Source organism: Rhea pennata, chromosome 3 (assembly GCF_028389875.1).
Source record: "Rhea pennata isolate bPtePen1 chromosome 3, bPtePen1.pri, whole genome shotgun sequence".
Lineage (NCBI taxonomy): Eukaryota > Metazoa > Chordata > Aves > Rheiformes > Rheidae > Rhea > Rhea pennata.
Genome location: NC_084665.1, coordinates 25,177,655 through 25,197,656, shown reverse-complemented (window position 1 = coordinate 25,197,656; position 20,002 = coordinate 25,177,655). Strand labels below are relative to the sequence as shown.

The 20,002-nt window shown below is 38.5% G+C and overlaps 1 protein-coding gene across 5 annotated transcripts in view; it reads right to left on the bottom strand.

Annotated features, from left to right (window-relative positions):
* The window catches only part of LOC134138327 (spermatogenesis-associated protein 7-like), a 93,306-nt gene that overhangs the window by 46,853 nt on the left and 26,451 nt on the right, over positions 1-20,002 (bottom strand). For all 5 annotated transcript variants that reach the window (XM_062571822.1, XM_062571823.1, XM_062571820.1 and 2 more), the window contains 6 exons: positions 13,751-13,872; positions 12,534-13,039; positions 12,352-12,412; positions 11,023-11,087; positions 10,250-10,318; positions 7,595-7,652 (listed from right to left, as the gene is read on the bottom strand). In XM_062571822.1, coding sequence (XP_062427806.1) covers positions 7,595-7,652; positions 10,250-10,318; positions 11,023-11,087; positions 12,352-12,412; positions 12,534-13,039; positions 13,751-13,872 — 881 coding nt within the window. The remainder of the gene's footprint in view (positions 1-7,594; positions 7,653-10,249; positions 10,319-11,022; positions 11,088-12,351; positions 12,413-12,533; positions 13,040-13,750; positions 13,873-20,002) is intronic.

Genomic DNA, 20,002 nt, shown 5'->3' with positions numbered 1-20,002 from the left:
TAAAACTGTGGCGAGCGTAAGCAAGCAAAATGCAGCTGGTCATGTGAGAAGACTGTTCATGGACCACGGCAAAAAGCCACGTGCCTGAAATACAGAGGCTGCAGTAACTCAGCACGAGACTTCAGTTAGTCAGGAGTCACAACGTATTACGGCAATATTCTTGTAACTGCAGCAAAGAGGCTGGTTTTACCATTGCAGTTTTAATCTACACCACGTATGACCACAGAAGCAAGCACTGCCCTGCAGGCTTGCAAATGTGACGCTTCTAGCAGTGCTTGAGCAGCACTGGGGTACTCTTGCATATGGACAAGAATGTCTTTAGGCATCTATAATGCAAGTAACTGCTTGAAACCTACTTACTCGCCCCTTTCTCCCCCTGCCCCCTATGTGAGCTGATCTGTGGTAAGGGCCCATGGGAAGGTAAGAGCTTGCGTTCAGGAAGCTGTTGAGGAGCAGTAGCTCCAGGAACCGCATTGTTGCATGAAGTAGCAGCCTGCAGCTCATGTCCAACAATCCATGCTAGTCCCAGTAAAGCTGGGGAAATGGGTGCTCTCCTGTTTCAGGAAGGTGAACAGTGAGTTAGAAATGGAAATTAAAAGGAGCTCATGAGATGGGCTGAGCAGAGGGGACAGGCAAATTTTACCCTCCCATCTTTTTTTCAAGAGTAATGTGGAACATCATTGCTATTAAATCACAGCTTAGGACTCCATACAATCCAAGGTAATTTCTGGCAATTGCACAAGTTCTTCAGAGGTAGGACATAGGCTTGAAATTCTAAAATTCACTGGGGGAAAAAAGAGGGAGAGGTTCACAGGTTTTCCTATGACCCATGTGCTTATCTATATCAGCCTTACAAAGAAGCAATAGGGTTGAGTTAAATACATCAGTGATCCAGTATAATGGTAAAAGAAGAAGAAGGGAAAACAGATCAAGCGATGAAATATGTGATCCACAGTTTGGATTCCAGCCAGCTAGGTGAAATTTTTGACTGCTAACTGTCTTGAAAAATAAGACTAAATTCTGAATGGCACATCATTTCAGAACGGTCTGACAGGCCATGTCCAATGAGGTTTGCCTTGCTAAAGAACGAAAATATTATTACTATTACAGTAAGAATGAGTTAAGAGGAAAATGGATCATGGGTTAATTGATTAGGATTACTAGAGCTGCCCCAAAGAATTTTCCTTTAATAAGAGATAATATCTATGATTACCCTATAATGTCTCTTTTTGGTCTGCGCAAATAGAGCTCTGGGTATTTGTGACAAAAAACGGAGTCCAGAAAATGTCATGTAGAAAGAGGGGGGAAATGGGGGGATTAGAAGCTGTTCAGCAGATCCCAAGGAATTTACTGGGAACATTTTAAGATTCAAGTACAAATTGAAAGTCATTGTGGTGGGCATTGAATTTTAAGCACTTTAACAGAAAACTAATTCTTCGTGTTGAAACATATTAAGGATGATGGATAATCCACCCTCCATGTGCTTCAAAAGTAACTCACACTTCCAGCTTAGCATGTTGGCTTAAGAAAGTATGGAGCGATCCAAAGTCCAGAGATCTAATGGATCTCTCTGCGCACATGCTTTTTCAAACAGAAAGATGGCATTTGCAGTCTTTAATGTCAAGAGATTTGTTTTCCTTTTGAGAGGTTTATGGATTTGGTAGGCATTAAGAACAGTGAAAAGAGTAACTTTAAAACCTCCTTGCCTCTGAAGCTATTCTTGTCATGTTTTTTGAATTAATCTAAAAGTTATTAAAACCTATCCTGCAAACTGCTCTTTGTAGATATTAAAAGATAATTTTGTATCTTACATATTTTATTTTGTTGAGCTGATTGCTAAAGGGCAAAATCCAGTAAGGTGTCGAAGGCTATGGAAGACTCAAGACTGTGAGAGCTTGGGCCCAGATCCTGCTTGGTGCAGATCTCACCAGTGCTGTTTCAGACTGATTTGATCCTGTGTTTTAACTATGTAAATGTGACTTGGGCCTCTCTTTTCCCCTCCAGATCTAATTTTGAAGCTTGATGATGTCATCATCAACATATAACTAAAGTATGACCCAGAGAACAGGTTATGTTTAGTTTTAGAGGCTAATCAAAGCTGTTAGCCACTCAGGCATGAAGATTTTACTGTACATGTATCCTGTGACTGAGAGATAGGTAAAGTTCAGTGATCTTCATAACTTTATAATTTCACATATTTATCAATTGTCTCCATATGCAGAAACTCTGATTTATATAGACAGATATCTGTATACTTGAAGAAATCTGTATTTGCCTCTGCACAGTCCCAATTGCATGTGCTTATGAAATCTGAAGAACTGGAGCAATGTTTTAGCGTACCCAGCTATGCAGTATATAGTGCCACAGCAGGCAATGAAATAACTATGTCCAGTTGAAACTTCAGAAGAAATTTCAGAAATTGAAATGAAACTATTCATGTCAGAATTTCTAAAAATATTTGCCATGCCATTTTGCCAAAGTACAAGGTTCCTACTTGTAGGCCTATGCAGAAGATAACAAGTCTCACTGAACATTTCCCTTCTGGCTGTGGATAGGCCACCAGGTCAGTATTGGTTTGGAGGGAAGTTTCCACTTACTGGATGACTGACATTTGCTTTTGTGAGAATGATAAACTCAGGTCCTGTGCTAATCTCAGAGCAGTGATTTTATTTTTTTACTGGTTTACATTGAAAACTTTCCCATGTGCAGCATCTAATTATGGTATATTACAAAAATCTGGATTTAAATGGTAACAGTGCACAACACTGAAAGGGACTGTGTTGGTAAATTGCTTATTCACTTTGATGATTAAGCCTGTAATTATTGCATTAGCATCCCAAACCACACTCCTCTGCTGATCCATCTCCTCTTAAGGCAATCCCAAGAGATGTGATGGGCTAAGTAGAAAGGGTACAGCACTTGAAGAAGGGAAGGGCAAAGAACATGTAGGAGATGGTGTCAGGGATTAAACAGAGATTGCTTTCTACAGCTTCTGGGTGTGACCCAGGATAATGCTGGGGTCTGGTGCATCTAAAGGATTTTTTGCATAAGAAATATAAAAATAGATCCTTTCCACTAGTGGCTATCAAAGAGCCTATGCCACTTCCTGCCAGGTCTTATTATCAATGTACTCCTACAGTAATCAAAGTAAATCATTCTGTTTGGTCTAGTGAGATTGCTCCTCAACGTTCACACCAACGTGGCATGCAGCTGCCTAGGCTGTTCTACGTACCTTGTCCTAAAATGTTTGGTAACGCTGCTAGATGCTGGTTAGCAGCTTTCACCTCCCCCTCTCCTGAAGTAACTAACTCCTGTGGTGCCTCTACAATACATTTTTTTGAGAGAGAACACTTTATGACCCCCCTAAAAGTAAAGGCATAAAACAAGTGTCAGATAGTATTTCATGTCTGCAGCAGCTTTAGACTTTATATGATAAAATTCCAGGAAATAATAAGTTACTTGGCATGGTTTTGTGGAAGACAGACCAGCAGTGTTGCCCCCAGCCCCTACAGGTGCCGTGTTAAGTCTCTCATTGGTTTCCTGAAAGGATACACTTACTGGCCCACTTCAGGGGCTACTTCAAGCCTGAGAGTGACATTTTCTACTCTGCTGGATTCTAAGAACTACTCTTTTACCTGTACCTGCTAGCAGGAACCAGAAATTTTTTCCTTTTAGGAAAATATTTTTCATGGAATTTATGGCTTCTTGAACTGAATCTGAGTATAAAAGAGATTTTTTGAGACCAGTACTCTGCGGATGAAACATCATCCATGTATTTCCAGAGGTGAAAAACTGCTTAACACTGTTTTTGAGCAAATGGCCAGATAAAAAATATCTTACAAGTATTCCTGATTACAGACCATTTCATTAGTATAAAAATGGATAACCTCTTTCTCTATATAAAAATTTGTTAGAACAAGTTTCCAGTTTCTTAAAAAATGTTGGAGAAAAAAATCCAGTTTTAAAACATAAAGAAATATGTATGAACCTCCAGGGCTAGGTAGGTAAAAAGCACCCTCAGCTGAAGATTTCCAAGCAGACCATAAAATGCAATCTTCAGAGGTAGTAAAACAGCATGAAAGGCAAAAATAAATCTTGTCAGGGAGGAGCAGTGCATGCCTTCTCCTGGGCAAAGTTTGAAATTACATGTTCTAAAGCAAAGAAAATTGCTCCTCAGATATATCTTGATGAACTAGATTAAAAGTTGCCTTGGGCTGGAGTCTAGTGAAAGAACTGCCCTCTGTGCCCTCACTTTACACCAATAACTATACAATCTACGTACCTCAAGAATAATATGAGGAGGAGGGTGCTAAATATTTTCTGTTTTAAAAGCATAGCTTCTTGTGTTTGAGACACTGTCTTCCTTTCCTCCTCGCATGTATCTTCCCGTATGCTTTCTTCTCACTCTCCTTCCTAGCCATGCAGTTACCATCTTTCTTCTTTAACCTAATTTTACACAATCAATCAATCTCCTCCTTCTCCCCCTCAGTCCCCAGTGTAAAACCTCTTCCAGTATGTACTCTTCCTCAAAGAGAGATGGTGCTACTCTCTTTTCCTGACACCTGGACAAGAGGCTGCAAGTACAAGTGAGGTACGTTTCCCGGTAAGCAGCAGGGATCGCTGGGGGCTGCTGGCTGGTGCTCGGCCAAACACAAGCACATGGAAGAGACATTGGGTTGGGCAATGCAGCCAGTTGGGTTTAAGCGTGCCAATGGTGCACGAATTAGCAGTGGGCTAGAGCGGAGGTTGGCTTTTGTGAACAGATCTCAGAAACTATCCTACATAAATAAGCACCAACAGGGACTTGGAGAGTGCCCTGGTTTCGGAAAGCAAGTACATAAAAGAGCACAGCTCAGGGAAGCCAGTACCCAACTAGACAAATAACAAGTTGGCAGACACCTAGTGTGGGTAAAAAAAGCACTGCAATGACCTTGAAAAATGTTCCCATCTTACTATTTTGACTACTTCTTCCAAAAAACAGTGATAATGAACAAAAAGGCTTTGGTTTGAAGACAAACAGAAACTAAAATATATATATATATATATATATATATATTTTGCAGGGCATTCAAGTTCAGCCACTATGAAACCCAGCAATTCAGCTTCCATTTGCATAACTGTTCCCTTTCTAATAACCCTCACTACCAGCAAGCTGCTCCTGATGTACATTATGCTTACTCTTCTCATTAACTCTTTACTTATAATACATATTATTCTTCCAAAGAACCCCTCGTTCTCCTTTGCAAGCTGCATCCTCCTAACACATAAAGGCAGCTTTGGTCTTTTTCCTTTCATTGCTGTACAACTAAGTATGTGACTAAATATGTGACTAAATACGTGTTTAGTGAGTATTTTTGAAGATAGAGGTTCCACGTTTAAATCTACAGAAGTGCAGAACAACACAAAGCTCAATATCAAATACTGCAACAGGATATACTCAAAATCCACTGTTGCTTAAGAACTCATATTTTAGAAGCACTGGGGTCCTTCTGGGAAGAATCAGGTACCTTTAATCTCCTATTAAAGGATTCTCAGCTGCATCTGTAAGGCACTCACCATCTTCCAGGAGTCAACCTTAGATATATGCTCAACATTCTCTGGACAGATGTAAATCACAAATCCTCTCAGGTTGAGGTACTGCTTCTAAATACTTTTTTTTTTTTTCCTACGAAACCATCTTAAAATTACTAATTTCAGCTCAGATTGTTCCTCAGAAACATTTGCTACCTACTGACTGTCAGTCAGACTAGCATCTAAACAGATATGAAAACATCATTTCTATCCTAACTGAGGCACTTTGAAAGACAAAATAACCTTCTGCATTCTAGTTATTTTGTAATTCCTTTGATTGTTATTTATTCATTGTGCAAAGCATATGCATAACTCCCACATGCCTACTGTTGAAGAAATTATGATACCAAATGTAACACTGCTGTGTTACCTTTCAGAAACAAATAAGCAAAGGTAGCCTGCTTAAATGCCACACTACCAGTTCCTCAGAAATGCTCCCCTCTGACTGTGCTGCAGCAGTATGAGCTTTAGAATTCAACCCAAACCTCTGGCCAGTAATTGCTCTTGATCATTAAACCTAATGAAACTGCCTGGTACAGAAGCACTTGGGGCAGGTTTAGCTCAGTTGGTTAGAGCGTGGTGCTGCTAATGCCAAGGTCACGGGTTCAGTCCCCGCATGGGCTTTGCTGAGGGCTGGACTAGATGACCTCCAGAGGTCCCTTCCAACCTTACCATTCTATGAGCTAAGAGACAGTACCAGATGAATGACTCAAGTGCCAAATCCCTCCAAAGGCTAGAACTGGCAATCTTGCTCCCTGCGGGACACGGCAGAACTGTGGGAGGAAAGAGCACCAAAACCCAAACCCCGAGCTCTAAGCTGAGACCCTCCTACCAGCAGCTGGCAGGCAGCGTGAAGCGGAAGAACGTGCCCAAAGGCCTGTGCCCTCTGTGGAGCCCAGTGCACCGCTCTTGGGATTCTCTTCTTTCTCTCCTTTCTTTCAATATGGAGATTTCAAAGAAAAAGAAATTTATATTTGATAATCATGGGGAAGGAGGAAAAAGCCAGTACCTTTTAAATGAGTGCTGCAACCCCAGCAACAATGCTAGTGTCTTCCTTTTTGCTCCTATTATCTTACCCAGGGGAACAATTTCGAAAGCTGGAAAGCAAAATGCCCATTTAGAGTATTTGCTCGTAAAGTGTGGGATTGGATTTGGGCCTCCCCAGTCTGGGGGAGGCATTTGAATCTGACTCCCACATTTTATGGGCAAATGCTTCGACCACACTGGATTAACAGAAAAGATAACAGCAAAGCCATACTGCTAACGCCATTTTCTCTGTGAAAGACTTTTAAAAGGAAAACATTGTGTCCTAGAGAGATCTTTCAAAGAGCAGTTATAAGCCCTACTCCCACGAGAGGCTCTAGGATCTGGATTAAAACAGACAGAGGTGCGTTCATTCATCCTAAATATGATGCCAAATCTGCAGAGGAGAGACAGGAATGTGGACACATATTTGTGCCTGGCATTTCCTATCGTCTTTCCCAAGCCTGCCCCCTTCTCAGCAAGTGAGACTTTTAGGTAAGTGTTGAGAGGTGTATAACTCTTGGCAGGCACCACATGGGGAGCTTTAATGTTGAACTCTGTAGTTTTATATTCTGCTCTGGGGACCAAATTCCTAAAAGTGAGTTATTACAAAGCAAGGGTTTTTTACTGGATCTAGCCACAAACTACAAATCTCTCTTGTTGTTCTACTCCAGAAAAGAGCAGCTGCAGCAAAAAAGTGCAACAACAAATATTCTTCATAAATAGTCTTTATGTAATTAAAGCCATTCTGCACACTAAGTACATTATGCATCTTTTGGAAGCCTTATTAGAAAAAATATATAGAAACATACAGAAAAATCTCTCTTTAGCAATTCTCCATAGAAAACACTCCACTTGCTGCTTTTATTAAAGCAGTTTCTTCTCACCTTGTATTTAAATTGTATAGCAGTCAATCTGCCATAAATTGTTGCTCAGCATTGATATACAACATTTCTTTTGTAGGTGACAGAGAATTTAATAATAGACTTTTTTTGCTCACCTCATCAAGGTTATGCCTCTTACTTTTAATGTGCGTTTGAAATACATCTTCTAATGCCCTTAAAAAGAATAAAAATGAACATCAGTGCAAAAAGAGACTATTCAAAGCCCATTTACTTCCAAATGAAAAATACCACTCAGCCTGTCTTTCAGATCACTAAAAATACGCCCCAACTCTATACTTTTGCTCCATCTCCCCTACCATAGCTGTAAACAGATTTTAAAAAATAAGGCTATAATTCCAAGTGCATGCTGCAGAGGGATGGAAACTGTGATGGGGACAGTCTCTCACGTGTGGTATTCCAAACTACTCTTCCGCATTTAATACAGTGTGTTTTCCTCCAAATAAAAGAGTGTTGGTGCTCTCCATCACAGTGCAATGATCCCTCTCTGTATTACGGTGGGGCCAAGTCCCTCTGTTACCACATGTGTCTGCAAGAACCATTCCACCACTTGTTAACTGGGTGAAACTGCAGAGGGTACTGGGCAGTACTGTATGTAGCTTCCAAGACTCATTCATAGCATTAGTTCCTTTATCCATTATAATTCATTACTCAAAAAGAATTATTGAAATTGCCTCCAGCCAATGCCTTTAATCTCCAAAAATCATTTGCACAGTCTCTTTGTACTCAAGCCTACTTTTCAGCAACTTTTAAGGGAAACATTGAAGGTGGAACTTTCATGGTGAAATTTTTGTTAACTATGTGTACTAAAGACACAGGCCTTCAAAAAATGCTCTCAGAATATTATTCATTATGGTTGCGTAAGTTGCAAGCAAAAGATGCAGTAATTGTGATGAGCATCTGTAAAAAAATAAAGATGTAACTGATCAGGGAAATTAGTTCTCCAAGTTCAACAATCATAATTTAGTCAAATTTAACCCAGTAATTATGTTTTCAGGCAGTCTGCAATGAACTGGAGGTCTCAGCAGGACTATTTCAGCTGTATATGGCATATTTGAATTGGCAGGCTATTTCTGGCTTTATCTGTAGAGAAGCTGGTCTAAATAAATAGAGGTCTTAGTCCTGCAGCACATTAGCTAAAGCTAATACAAAGTTGTGCCCTTTATAGTCCATCACTAAAATCTATCAGAAATTCAACTCTGGATTTAAAATAAAAGACCACCATTTGCTGGGGAAGGGGGGGTCAGAGAAGCTAAGTTCTGTTATTACAGCCTGCCCAAGAAAACAATGGATTGTTTTTCATGTATTTTTAGTAATCTGTATTTTTTGAGTTAAGGAGTGTAGAGTATCTAAACAACCTCAAACCTTAAAATCAGCTGAGAGGTCTTTACATCTGACAAGCCTGCAGCCTGGACACCTTCATTCCTGGCAGTGAGAATTCTGAGTTGGGCACAATATGGGAGCACATCCATAGTCCCTGCTGCTACAAGGTATTAAAGGTAAAAGTTTGTGTTTTTCTCCTCTCATTTAATTTTCAAATAGAATCTTTCTAAGATTCTATTTTAATGTTATCTTATTTATAATTATATTTATGGGCATGCATGATACTTAGCCTCTTAAATGTCTAGTAAGTCAGTATTTTTAAAAGCCAGTCATGTTCCTCCCAGTGCAACCAGAAAATTAAACATGAAACCTGATATATCTACTTCTAATTTGAGACTTTAGATTAGTCTGAACATTGCTATACCTAGAAGGAAGGAGGAAAATCAGTATCTTTAACCAATTGCTCAGAACCATTCCCCCCTCTGCCCCAGCCAAACCACTCATGTTTACAGCTCTTAACAAAAAAATTTAAAAGAGCCTTAAGGACTTTAACTGAAGTTCTCCAGATTGAAAGGGAAATATCTCAATCTGATATCAGAACAAGTCTGATTGATTTCAGGGCTCAGCACTCCACATCCTCAAAGTGTAGCACTCGATGAAGACTAAGTCTTATACACTGGGGTTAAATTATCTCTTAAAGGAAAAGCGTCTCCCACTTAAGATGCAGGGCAGGAAATGCTATAGAAAAGGGAAGATGCAATAGTGTAGCTTTTAATAGGCCTACAAACAGACCTGTGTTTTATCACAGCCCTCAAAATATTACCTATTAGAAGTGTGATAATGGGAGTACATGGTGGTATGTGGGTGTGCGTGAGACAGGATTTCACATATAGAACAAGAAAACATTAAGGGATGCTGCAGTTGTTAGACATCAGCACTATCTGGTATATTTGACTCTAGTCTTTATGCCTGTATCTTAGAAGAAAGAATTAAGATTTTTTTTTTTTGCCCTTATATTAAGGAAAAAGAACTCTGAAGACAAACTGTGATGCACTTTGCTAAGGAAGACTCATTGTTGTTCCATAGTTTGTTAGCTCAGAACTGACTCAGATAAGAACTAGAATCAGACTACTGCAACAATAATATATATCACCATAAGGGAATGAGTTTGAGAGTAAGAGAACATAATGTTTTTATGCTTCTGCTAGAAGTTATTGGGAAATATGAAATACAAGGCTCACTGAAAATATTTTCTGTTCAGCTACACAGCTTAAATCACGACTACTATAAAGTGCAATCACAAAGTATGCATCAATTAGTCTGATTTCAAGTTTCACTTTAATCTCATTAAAACCTCCAGTTCTTTACACTAATGGAATGACTGGTCAAAAATTCTTTAGTCAAATGAATAAGAAATGCCAAGTACTTACGCTTTGTGATAACATCTTCTAATCAAAATATCGTTTGTCAGATCTTCAAGAAAACAAAAATAGTCTGCTCTAGAGAAATACACAAGCTGTCAGCATCTTTCTTTAACATTCACAGAATACAAATAAGGTTTAAATATCTAAAACCATCCCAGTAGGATTTTCACTGGAGTGCAATTTCATAGCAATTAAACTAATTCAAATAAAGAATTTTGCCACTATATTCAGAAGTGATGAATCTCTTTTACTAGTCTGTATTTTTTACTATCTAGGATTATACTCTTTTAAATTATTGATTTTCATAGCCCTATTGGTCAGCTTAATAATTACTTTTTAATCGAGATTATCTGTCTTTTATGAATAATCAATTCAAGAAAAATAGTTGCAATGGACAGAAAGCATAGGTATCACGAGATAAACCATTACTAACCTTTTGGTTTATGAAAGAAATGACACCTATTTAGTTTGCCTACAGTAATCATAGAATCAGTAAGGTTGGAAGGGACCTCTGGAGATCATCTAGTCCAACCTCCCTGCTCAGCAGGGTCACCTAGAGCACTGGATGCCATGACTTAGAAATCTCTTCCAGTCTTCCAATCCCACAGCAAGTAGCTGAACCTATATCCTTAATAGTGTCCTTTTGCTCACCGTATACAGTCTGTTTGTAATTAATCTGTTCTTCTGCCACATTTCCAGTTTTCTGTCAGGTTCCTACTTTAACATTTTGATATAAAACTTAGAAATAGTTAAAAGGGAAAACCAAATATTTAACTTACTTTTCCTGAAGTTGTGATCTTGGAGAAAGTGACATGTCAGAATCAGTAAACCATAATTCATAGTTCTGCCACAAACAAGTAAAGAGAAAAAGTAAATCCTAGATTGTATTTGTATTAGTATTTTATATTTCCATTCAGAGCTCTGGGGGCAAATGATCTGATTCCATAAAATATCAAAATCACAACAGCATCATACTGAACTGACAGGCCAGCTCATCTGAAACGAGTGTCTCAAGTATTAATCACTTGTATGAACAAAGAAAAAGTGTTATTAACAGGTGGATTCATGTTAGGAAGAACAGAAATAAGATACATAATCTCAGAAAAATCATGCAAACATTATAAAGGAAATGAGAAATTCTGAGGGGAGACATTTGCAGAGCTCATTAATAAGAATTTTTTCTTTCAAAGGATATGCAAAATACATTTTTATCTTTGTGAAGGCAGATACAAAGATACAAAACATTGATATCAAAGTTGTCTTTCAATGTAAGATATATGAAGATTAGTAGATGGAAATAGGACTGAATTTAGGAACTTCTGTTATTAATGTTGTAAAATGAAGATTTTAGTGGTTGGATTAATGTATGGAATAGAGCCAGGTAGCATCAGGCAAGCGCAAATCAAGCCTAGAGTGCCCTGGTTGAGCTGTGTAGAGAGTCAACATAGGCCCTGTAAGGGTTTAGCAGGTCAAAAAAGATCACACAGAACCTCTCTGTCATTCTTGGCTTTGGCTATTGCTACCCATCTTATTTTTAAGAGCACTAAAATTCATTGACTGAATCTCCCCACCATGTAAAATTTTCAGATAGCTAATGGAGTGCAACTTCCAGGCAAAGTCATGTATGACATACTACTGTATTGACTGTACCCTGAGTGCTTACTACTTTGGAAGCTTCTGGGCTCGTTATTATTTGGATGGAGTGAAAAGTCAGTAAATCAGCAACAAGCTCACATGATTGCTTTAAGTAACGATGTTAGTCAGGTAGGAAAAAACTTTGCTTTCAGAGGAAAGCAGATTTTAGATTTGTGTTTGTACTTTTTTTCATACATTATAATGTCTATTTGTGTTTTCCAGGGAGATCAGTTACTTTACCTCCTATGTTATTCATTGAAGGCTGTTGATCCTATCTAGCCACACATACTAGATTTCTCCATTGCAATTTTAGTAACTTCTCACAATACGATTTAATTTTTTGTTTTTGCTCTTTACCTATATTCCCCAAAGACCATTAGACCATCCTTCTCTTATCCACAGAACCAGGATAACTTTTGTACATAAATAATTGTCTCCATTCTTTTTCTTCATAGCAAACCGGGTACACCAACCTCAACTGGCTTCTCGCAGAAGTGATTCAGTTGTGGTCTCACAAGTGCATCTTCTAAAAAACTGAAAGATTAAAAGCAAAATGAAAACCAATTATTTCAGTTTAAAATGATGTTTTTGAAAGTGAAATCATTGAAGTTGTATTACTTAACTTTCAGCATTAATATATAAACATAGTAAGTACCTGCGTAAATCTCCTTTCTTTTCACTGTCAACATCCACTGATTTCAGTGATGGTCTGCCAGGTGACAAGTTTTTCTTTTTGTGAGGAGGATTATAATATCTATGTTTTACAAGAACAGACTGGTGTGATCTCTTTAAGATTCGAGGAGTAAAATGTTTTTTTTCTGTGAAGCAAACTGAATGTTTGTCAAGGAGGTCTCCAGAGTAGGTTTTATTAAAAGAATTTTGAAATGTCTTTTTCCTGCTGCAACTGCTCACACGTATATGAGACGGCCGGAGTGGTGAAGCAGATAATCTGCCTGTATTAGCTTCATGAACATGAGTTTCAGACAAAACATCCTGAGCAGGATTTTGGATAGTTTTTCTTGCAGTAAAAGCTGGTGACAGAGTTCTTGAAGGGAGCTTCTGAAAAGGCACAAAGGGAGGCTGCTCTCTCTTTGTCAGGGAGCAGTTGTTCTGACCAAACTGCAAATACAGATGACTCTTTGCCAACAGTGACCTACTTCTCTGTAAGATAAAGAAAAAATTAACTTACAGCAAAATCACAAAAGCAATTCACTGAAGATAGCGTCTTCTAAAAATTGATTCACTCAGGAGGAAGTTTAAGAACCTGCCATCAAACTTACTGCCTTAGCAGGAACCCTGCAAGTATCACTGTCCCAAGCAGTCTAAATGACTCCTAGAGCTTTAGGATCTGCAGTAGGAGTAAAGCTACCTTGTCCCTTGTCTAGTTTCTTTTTCCTTCATTCTCTTTACAAGGTTGAGTTTGATAATGACAAGTAGTCTTGGGGAATTATAGAAATTCCATTATGTTTTTGAGGGCTCAAGGAAGGAGAACAGAAGATTTCTCCTTCCTTGGACTTTATACATTCTCATTTATGGAACTGATGTCTCAACAGCAACCTTGCAGCCCCTCTTCAAAAATATTGGGATGGCATCACAGCATCACAGAATGGTTGAGGTTGGAAGGGACCTCTGGGGATCATCACATCAACACATTTTGGTGTCTTTCCACCCTATATTGGTGGCAAAACTATGAGTCAAATATTATCTCCATTTGACTAGAACATAAAAAGCCATGTTGAATAAACCTGCACTTACTGCTGTGTTAGAAGCACTCCCCAGTCCTTCAGACTACAGCTAAGGGGAAATGGGTCTCTTCCACATGATTCTATGGTACCTCTGTCATGGGTCCCTCACTTTCAGAATATCACTTACCTTCTGCTGACCTGGAGAAACACTTCTAGAGGTGAAGGGTGAAGCTGAAAGACTACGCACATGATCCTTCTTATAGTTTTCAAGGGCTTGAATCAGTCTGTCTCTTTTCTGTTGATCATTGTCTGCACATGTAAAAATGTAGATACAACCCTTACAAGATTAAAGCAATGGCCAAGTAGCAGAGTATTACTTTTCATTCTTCTTTTGCCCTCTAAAGACTCTACTGTTTCCTCCTCTTAATATCAAATAGCATACAAATATGACAATTATTCTGCTTTTTATGGTTGGCATAGCAAGTCCTTCCTGCTTCTCAGAAGTACACATCCTTATTTGAAACAAAATTCAATCCAGGACTCCCAAAGTCATTCACACAGTAAGTAATGAGTCGTTGGAGGATAATTGAAGATGACATTTTGCTCCTGCCTCCTGTCCACTCTCTTTCCTCTATCCGAAAAGATCAGAGGACATAGACAAGAGGACAGTAGCTGAAGCAGGTCAAAACAGAAGAAAAGCAGAGGTAATCAAATAAGGATTCAAATCTGTATATTAAGAATTGAGTTGACTAAAGTCATTCTGCCACTGTGATCTGTGCAGACTGTAATGCCAAGGAAATGTGTTCTCTGTATTAGTCAAACACAGGCTGAAAAGAGAAGGGCCACACCTTTGCTGGCACTTCACGCACTGAAGGAAAGAAAAAGACCCAGTGCTTTGGATCCTGTAATCTAAAATGAAAATATGCAAGCCAAGAAGAAACAGAGGAATAAGAAAGGGATATGAGCTACCTAAGACCACAGAGGTTCAGGGAGGCATCCTCATGGATAATGCAAGGCCTCATGACTCTCTACCCTTTGTCAGGACCTTACTTTCAGCAATGCAAACAAGAATGGTGCATGACCAAAACTTTCAAATCTTTTAACCCTCCATGTTCCTTTCAAGCACAGCTCTAGAGAAAAGGGATATGAATTCTTTGTGACATGTAATAAACCTTTTTGTAAATGTTGTTTAAATTACAATTGCTGCAGCAGTTCTAGCTAAAACTAACAATCCACACACAAAGTATACATAGAGGGGTGTCAGCTGTGGTCCTGCAAGCTGCATATGGCTCTTTTTGTGTAGGAAATGCAGTTCCTTCAATATTTCCTTGACCTGTGGCAAGGAAATATGCCTTTATTATTATTATTATTATTATTATTAAAATATCTGGATACTGCACTAGACAGTCTGCCTTAGAAGTTTGTGATTGCTTTTGTATGGGGCACACCACCTCTTGACAATTTTCCTGTAAGGTGATCTCAAAACTGTGGCCTGGGCATTGAGAAAACACAGATTTCAGTAATAGCTAGAACAGGGGAAACACAGTCTCCCAGGCATATAATCTGACTTTCCAGGCTTGCATGGACATGAGTTCATAGCATCATCCTATTAAGAAAAACATGTTGGCAATGCTAAATCCTATTTGGATGTCTGGGAAGCAGGATTATACAACTCACTGGAACAAATAACAAAATGTACTTGCTCAGTCGCTTTCATGGAGAGATTAATAGCTTCACCTTTTATCTATGTTTGTACAGTGCCCAATCAAAGTAGACCCCAATTCTGATTAAAGACTTTGCATTCTCTCATTGCAAAAAAATAATAGACAAAGCAGCTTGTTTCTGTGTCTAAGCAACAGTACTGATAATAAGGAAACCTGGCTTATTTCATGTCTGTGCCAACGATTTGTTGTGAGGCCCTGGGAAAAACTCACTTCAATGCTTCTCCCTTCTGCTGCATGTGATGTCTGGTTTGTGTGCAGGTGAGGCAGGACAGCAACTGTCTATCCTAGGCATAGCTGAGCCTTCACCAAGCCTTACCAAGGACAAGAAAAATCAAATGTTCCAGGTCAAAGAGCCACAACCTTTAATCAGATTCATTTAGTATTTCACTAATATTTTTACTATAAATAAATACATGTAATTAATGTTCCACCTGGCTTTAAGCCTATTCAAAGAACTACCATTGCACTGCATTATAGTTTTATTTTTTTGGAAGTCTGTGAAAACTCCTGGGTCAGACTTTTTCTTAGCAGCTCTCACTCCCCTTCCCTAACCAACAACAGGTTTTGTTTCCCAGACTGTCAGGTTTTATATGCGTCCCAGCCACATGAAGCAGACTGAGGGGTCCTACAACACATGCAGGTTTGCTTTTAGCTTATTATTTTTTCAGAACACATTTTTTTTCTTTTCACATGTACTCCTTACAGTTCTGCATGAAAGCTGGTTGCCAGCATGTCACACTGAGCAGCTCGGGCCAGTTCTGTGTATTGCTCATAAACACAAATTACCTAAGGACAAAAGGATCACCTTCCCGTTCTTCCTTTCACCAAATAACTAGCAGTGCCCAAGAATGAAAAAGACACTAACATGCAAATTCTGTATCTCAAAATACAGCTGTCTTTCTTTTTCCTTCTTTTGGAAGAGTAAAAATTAGACATCCCTTGCTTTCTGATCCCATATCCTAAATGAAGCGTTTAAGGACTGGCTGTAATATATGGCTAAAATCAAAAGCTCATTCATAGAAGAGTATCATGATTCAGCAGTTTTCCCAAATCCCCTTACAGGATGTGACTGTTTTTATCCCAGCAAGAGCAAGGATCTCTTGGCTACTTGTTTGCTGCCTCTCTGTGAATACAATCATGTGGTATGGCCAGTGCGGCAGCTATTTAAGTAAATGTATTCAAGAGTCTTCCTGGTAAGCTCATTTATTTGCTGATTTATCATCTTTCCTCCCATGGCAGCCATTAATTTATTCAGTGTTACCATACAATTTGTCTGGCACTTGTACTGGTATCTGGTACTTGTCAATGCAACAAGAAAGAAAGAAAATAAAAGGGATTTAGTTGAAATCTGGTCCTTTTAAAAATGCGGTAAGATTCAGATGCCATAGCTCCCACTCTGTTTTCCTGGTAATTCTTGTTGCTTTACATTTAATAAAAAAATGTAAAAAAAATCTTCTCTCCTTTGCTGCTGTGTGAAAAGCCCACGTACAAAATAAGCAGACACTAATTTACGTAGTAGAAACAGCTTAGCAGGTAATAAAGTTCTATCAGATCTAAATGAACTAAACCACTTTTTTTAAAAAAATTTAGCCTTTTTCTGTTCTACTCATCTTAATTTTAAATTGTAAGGAGAGCAAACACTTTAGCGTGATTCCTCAGCCGCCTTCTAAAGGCAGGTTATATTCAGAACATTATGGCCTGAGTATGAACCTGGGATAATAATGCCACAACAGGCTTCCCTTAAGTTGTTTACCAGATGTTACAAAACTGGGTGACTGTAGTTAGAAACAGCATCCACACCTTTCCTCATGTCTTCATTTTTGGCTTGCTGTAGGCCTTGTTAACTTCCTAACAAGTGTTATAAAAGAGCTGGCTGATATTTAACTTTTAATGAGTTTTGAAACAAAAGGGAAGTTTCAAATAGCTGCTGAGAAAAATAATAGCAAAACTGGTAAATGAATTCTAGGCACGTTAGACCAACATCTGTCCTGAGCGTAATAACTCAGTGACTGTTATAAGACTCAGTTAAGGTAAATAATATAAGTAATGTCAACCAAAAAAGGTTTATGAATAATCATCATGCTAACTTGATCAAAAGTATGAGATTTTATTTGTGGTTGAGTGAGATGAAACGTTGACTTAATTCTGCAAGCTATTCAGCTTTCTTCTGCATGACATTTGGACTAAGAAATCAGAATGCTACAAAATTAGACATGTTTAAAAAATGCCTAATTGGCAGATGTGACAATGTAATTAGAAATGAGGATTCTTTGTAATGCAGGTGTTTCTAATGAAGGATCATTTTTGATACTACTTTATTAAATTATTCTCTTCAGGTATCGGAAAGAAAATATAAGATCATTTCTTACAAAGCCTAAACGATTACAACTGCGAAATTTGTGAACGAGGAATGGTTTGCTGTAACAAAGGGATTTGCATCTCACTCAGAGAGGTGGATATAGGGAAAACAGTACATGTTTCAGCCTAGATAACTGAACATCTCAGTTCAGAGAACCCAGACTATTATTTATAGGAGGTGAGTCTAACCTGGGAATCAGTCTCATGTTGCTGAAAAACACCTCTGTGTTCTAGTAGATGAACAGCTGCCTGTGATCTCCCACAGTGCTGCTGTAGTCAAAACTAGTACAGTATCATTGCCTATAAGCAGTGGAAATCTCAAGTGTAAGTACAGTGAGCCTTTAATGCTGTTCCGCTGGACAGGTGGATGACTACTGCTAGACTTGTATGTCCTACTCTAAAACTCTACTATTTAAGAAACATTTATAAATCGGGAAAGATGCAGAGAAGATCCATAAGCATGACAAAATCTGGAAAATATGCTTCATGGTGAAAGAGTAAAGGAGCTTAATATTTGCAGTTCCCCAAAAGGATGGTTAAGAAGTAACTTGATTCCTTATAAGCACCTATAGACAGAACAGAAATTGAACTATACAGTCTGTCAGGCAATGATTTAACGAGGCTGGACAAATTCACACCGGAAGTAAGGTATACATTCCTCATAGTGAGATATATTAGCCTTTGGAATAGTTTAATGAGAAGTGGGATGAAAATACATGAGGCTTGGAGACCTTTCTAAAAACCTCCAAAACTCTGTAAAACAGGAATGAATGCAGGGAAGAATAAAAATCAGGCTAGATAACTGCAACAGTACGTTCTTACTGTATCTACGAAACTCTGACATATATGTAAGTTATCATGGATTACCTATCAACTTACTTGAAATTTTATTTTTTCAATTTTTACTGCTATTGTTAACTAATATCATCTCTGATTTTGGGGCAGTGCAATACAAAAGCATACAAGGACAGTTATTCCTGTTCACAGCTATAGGCCAAATGCTGCAGTCCTGCACTGGCAGTAGCTTGTCTGGTGTAGAGATTACAAAATTTCACATTTCAGAGCAAACAAGACCATTTCCTTCATCAGAAAACAGTGGCAAGTTAGGCCGTAATGGTTAGATTTTATTTCAGATGCTCTTTGCTATGTTAGTTATTGCTGTGAAAAGCCTGTGTCAGCACATTAATCTACAGTGCGTAGGTGTTTTTTAAGCCCAAAGCTATGGTTCAGCATTACTTGTTTTCATCAATATTTAAATGCTGCAATACTATAAAGTGAGTGGAAACAATGATTTTATAGGGGAAGAAAAGCCTCTAAAATGCCAGATATACTCAGTAAATGCTCCAAAGTGACACTGAATGTTGCTATTCTCCATGTTGTTTTCTCACCCCATGCCAAATTCTGCTCATTTTACTAATGTCAGTGCTCACAGAGACATGAACGGGAATTTTCCTGGGGGGAAGGCAAGAAGGAAGCAGCTCTCACTAACAAACCATTCAACCCATGAATTCTGAACTCCTTGCAACTTTCGGCCATAACCCATATCCGCTGCAACTGGTTCTGCATTGCTAACAAATTCATGGGTATCTTTGGAGCTGACAGCATGTGACACAATTCCTTCATAGACTGTACCAAAATAAAGCAAGAACACACTCTCTCCTCTCATTCTGGCACATGATGACTTGATTTGGCATGTTTTACTTAGGCAGGGGAAGTAGTTCATTTTTCTTAACCTTTCAACCAATATAAACTAGACATATTCAAAATACAAGGTTTACTACTCTGTTACTACAACCCCCTCTTAACCAGTAAGTATTTACAACTTTCCTTGTAAGTGAAGAGGAGCAAACTCTGACACACAGAGCACCTCCCATTTTTTCAGCCTATTTCTCATCTGAAGCATACCTCGGCATATTCCTGGTGTGAGAAGCCAGATCTCCCTTCCTCATGTATGAGCACAAATTTACAACAGTAATGTACACCTGTGAAAAGCTGGCCCAACAGAAAAATAAATCTAGCATCACTGCTCTTGGTTTTTCAAGATTCTGATCTAAGTGACTAAAAATTGGTAAAATCTCTTTTAACCAGATTTTCATCACTGAATTGACGCCAAGAGGGAGTGGGTGAAGGGATGCTCAGTTGTCAATTCCACTGTATGCCAAGGAGCAATAAAGAATTCATCCTAGAAGTTTATTATTTTGGTGAACAGAATTTCATATAGCTACGTCACTTGTTAATTGAACTAAAACTATGTTTCTTGTGACTAAAAAACATTCCTCATAGCTCGTAAGACTGGAAGTAAAAGTCTTATTTTTATCTGTAGATTGCTGACAGGAACATTAGACCTACTAGAGAGA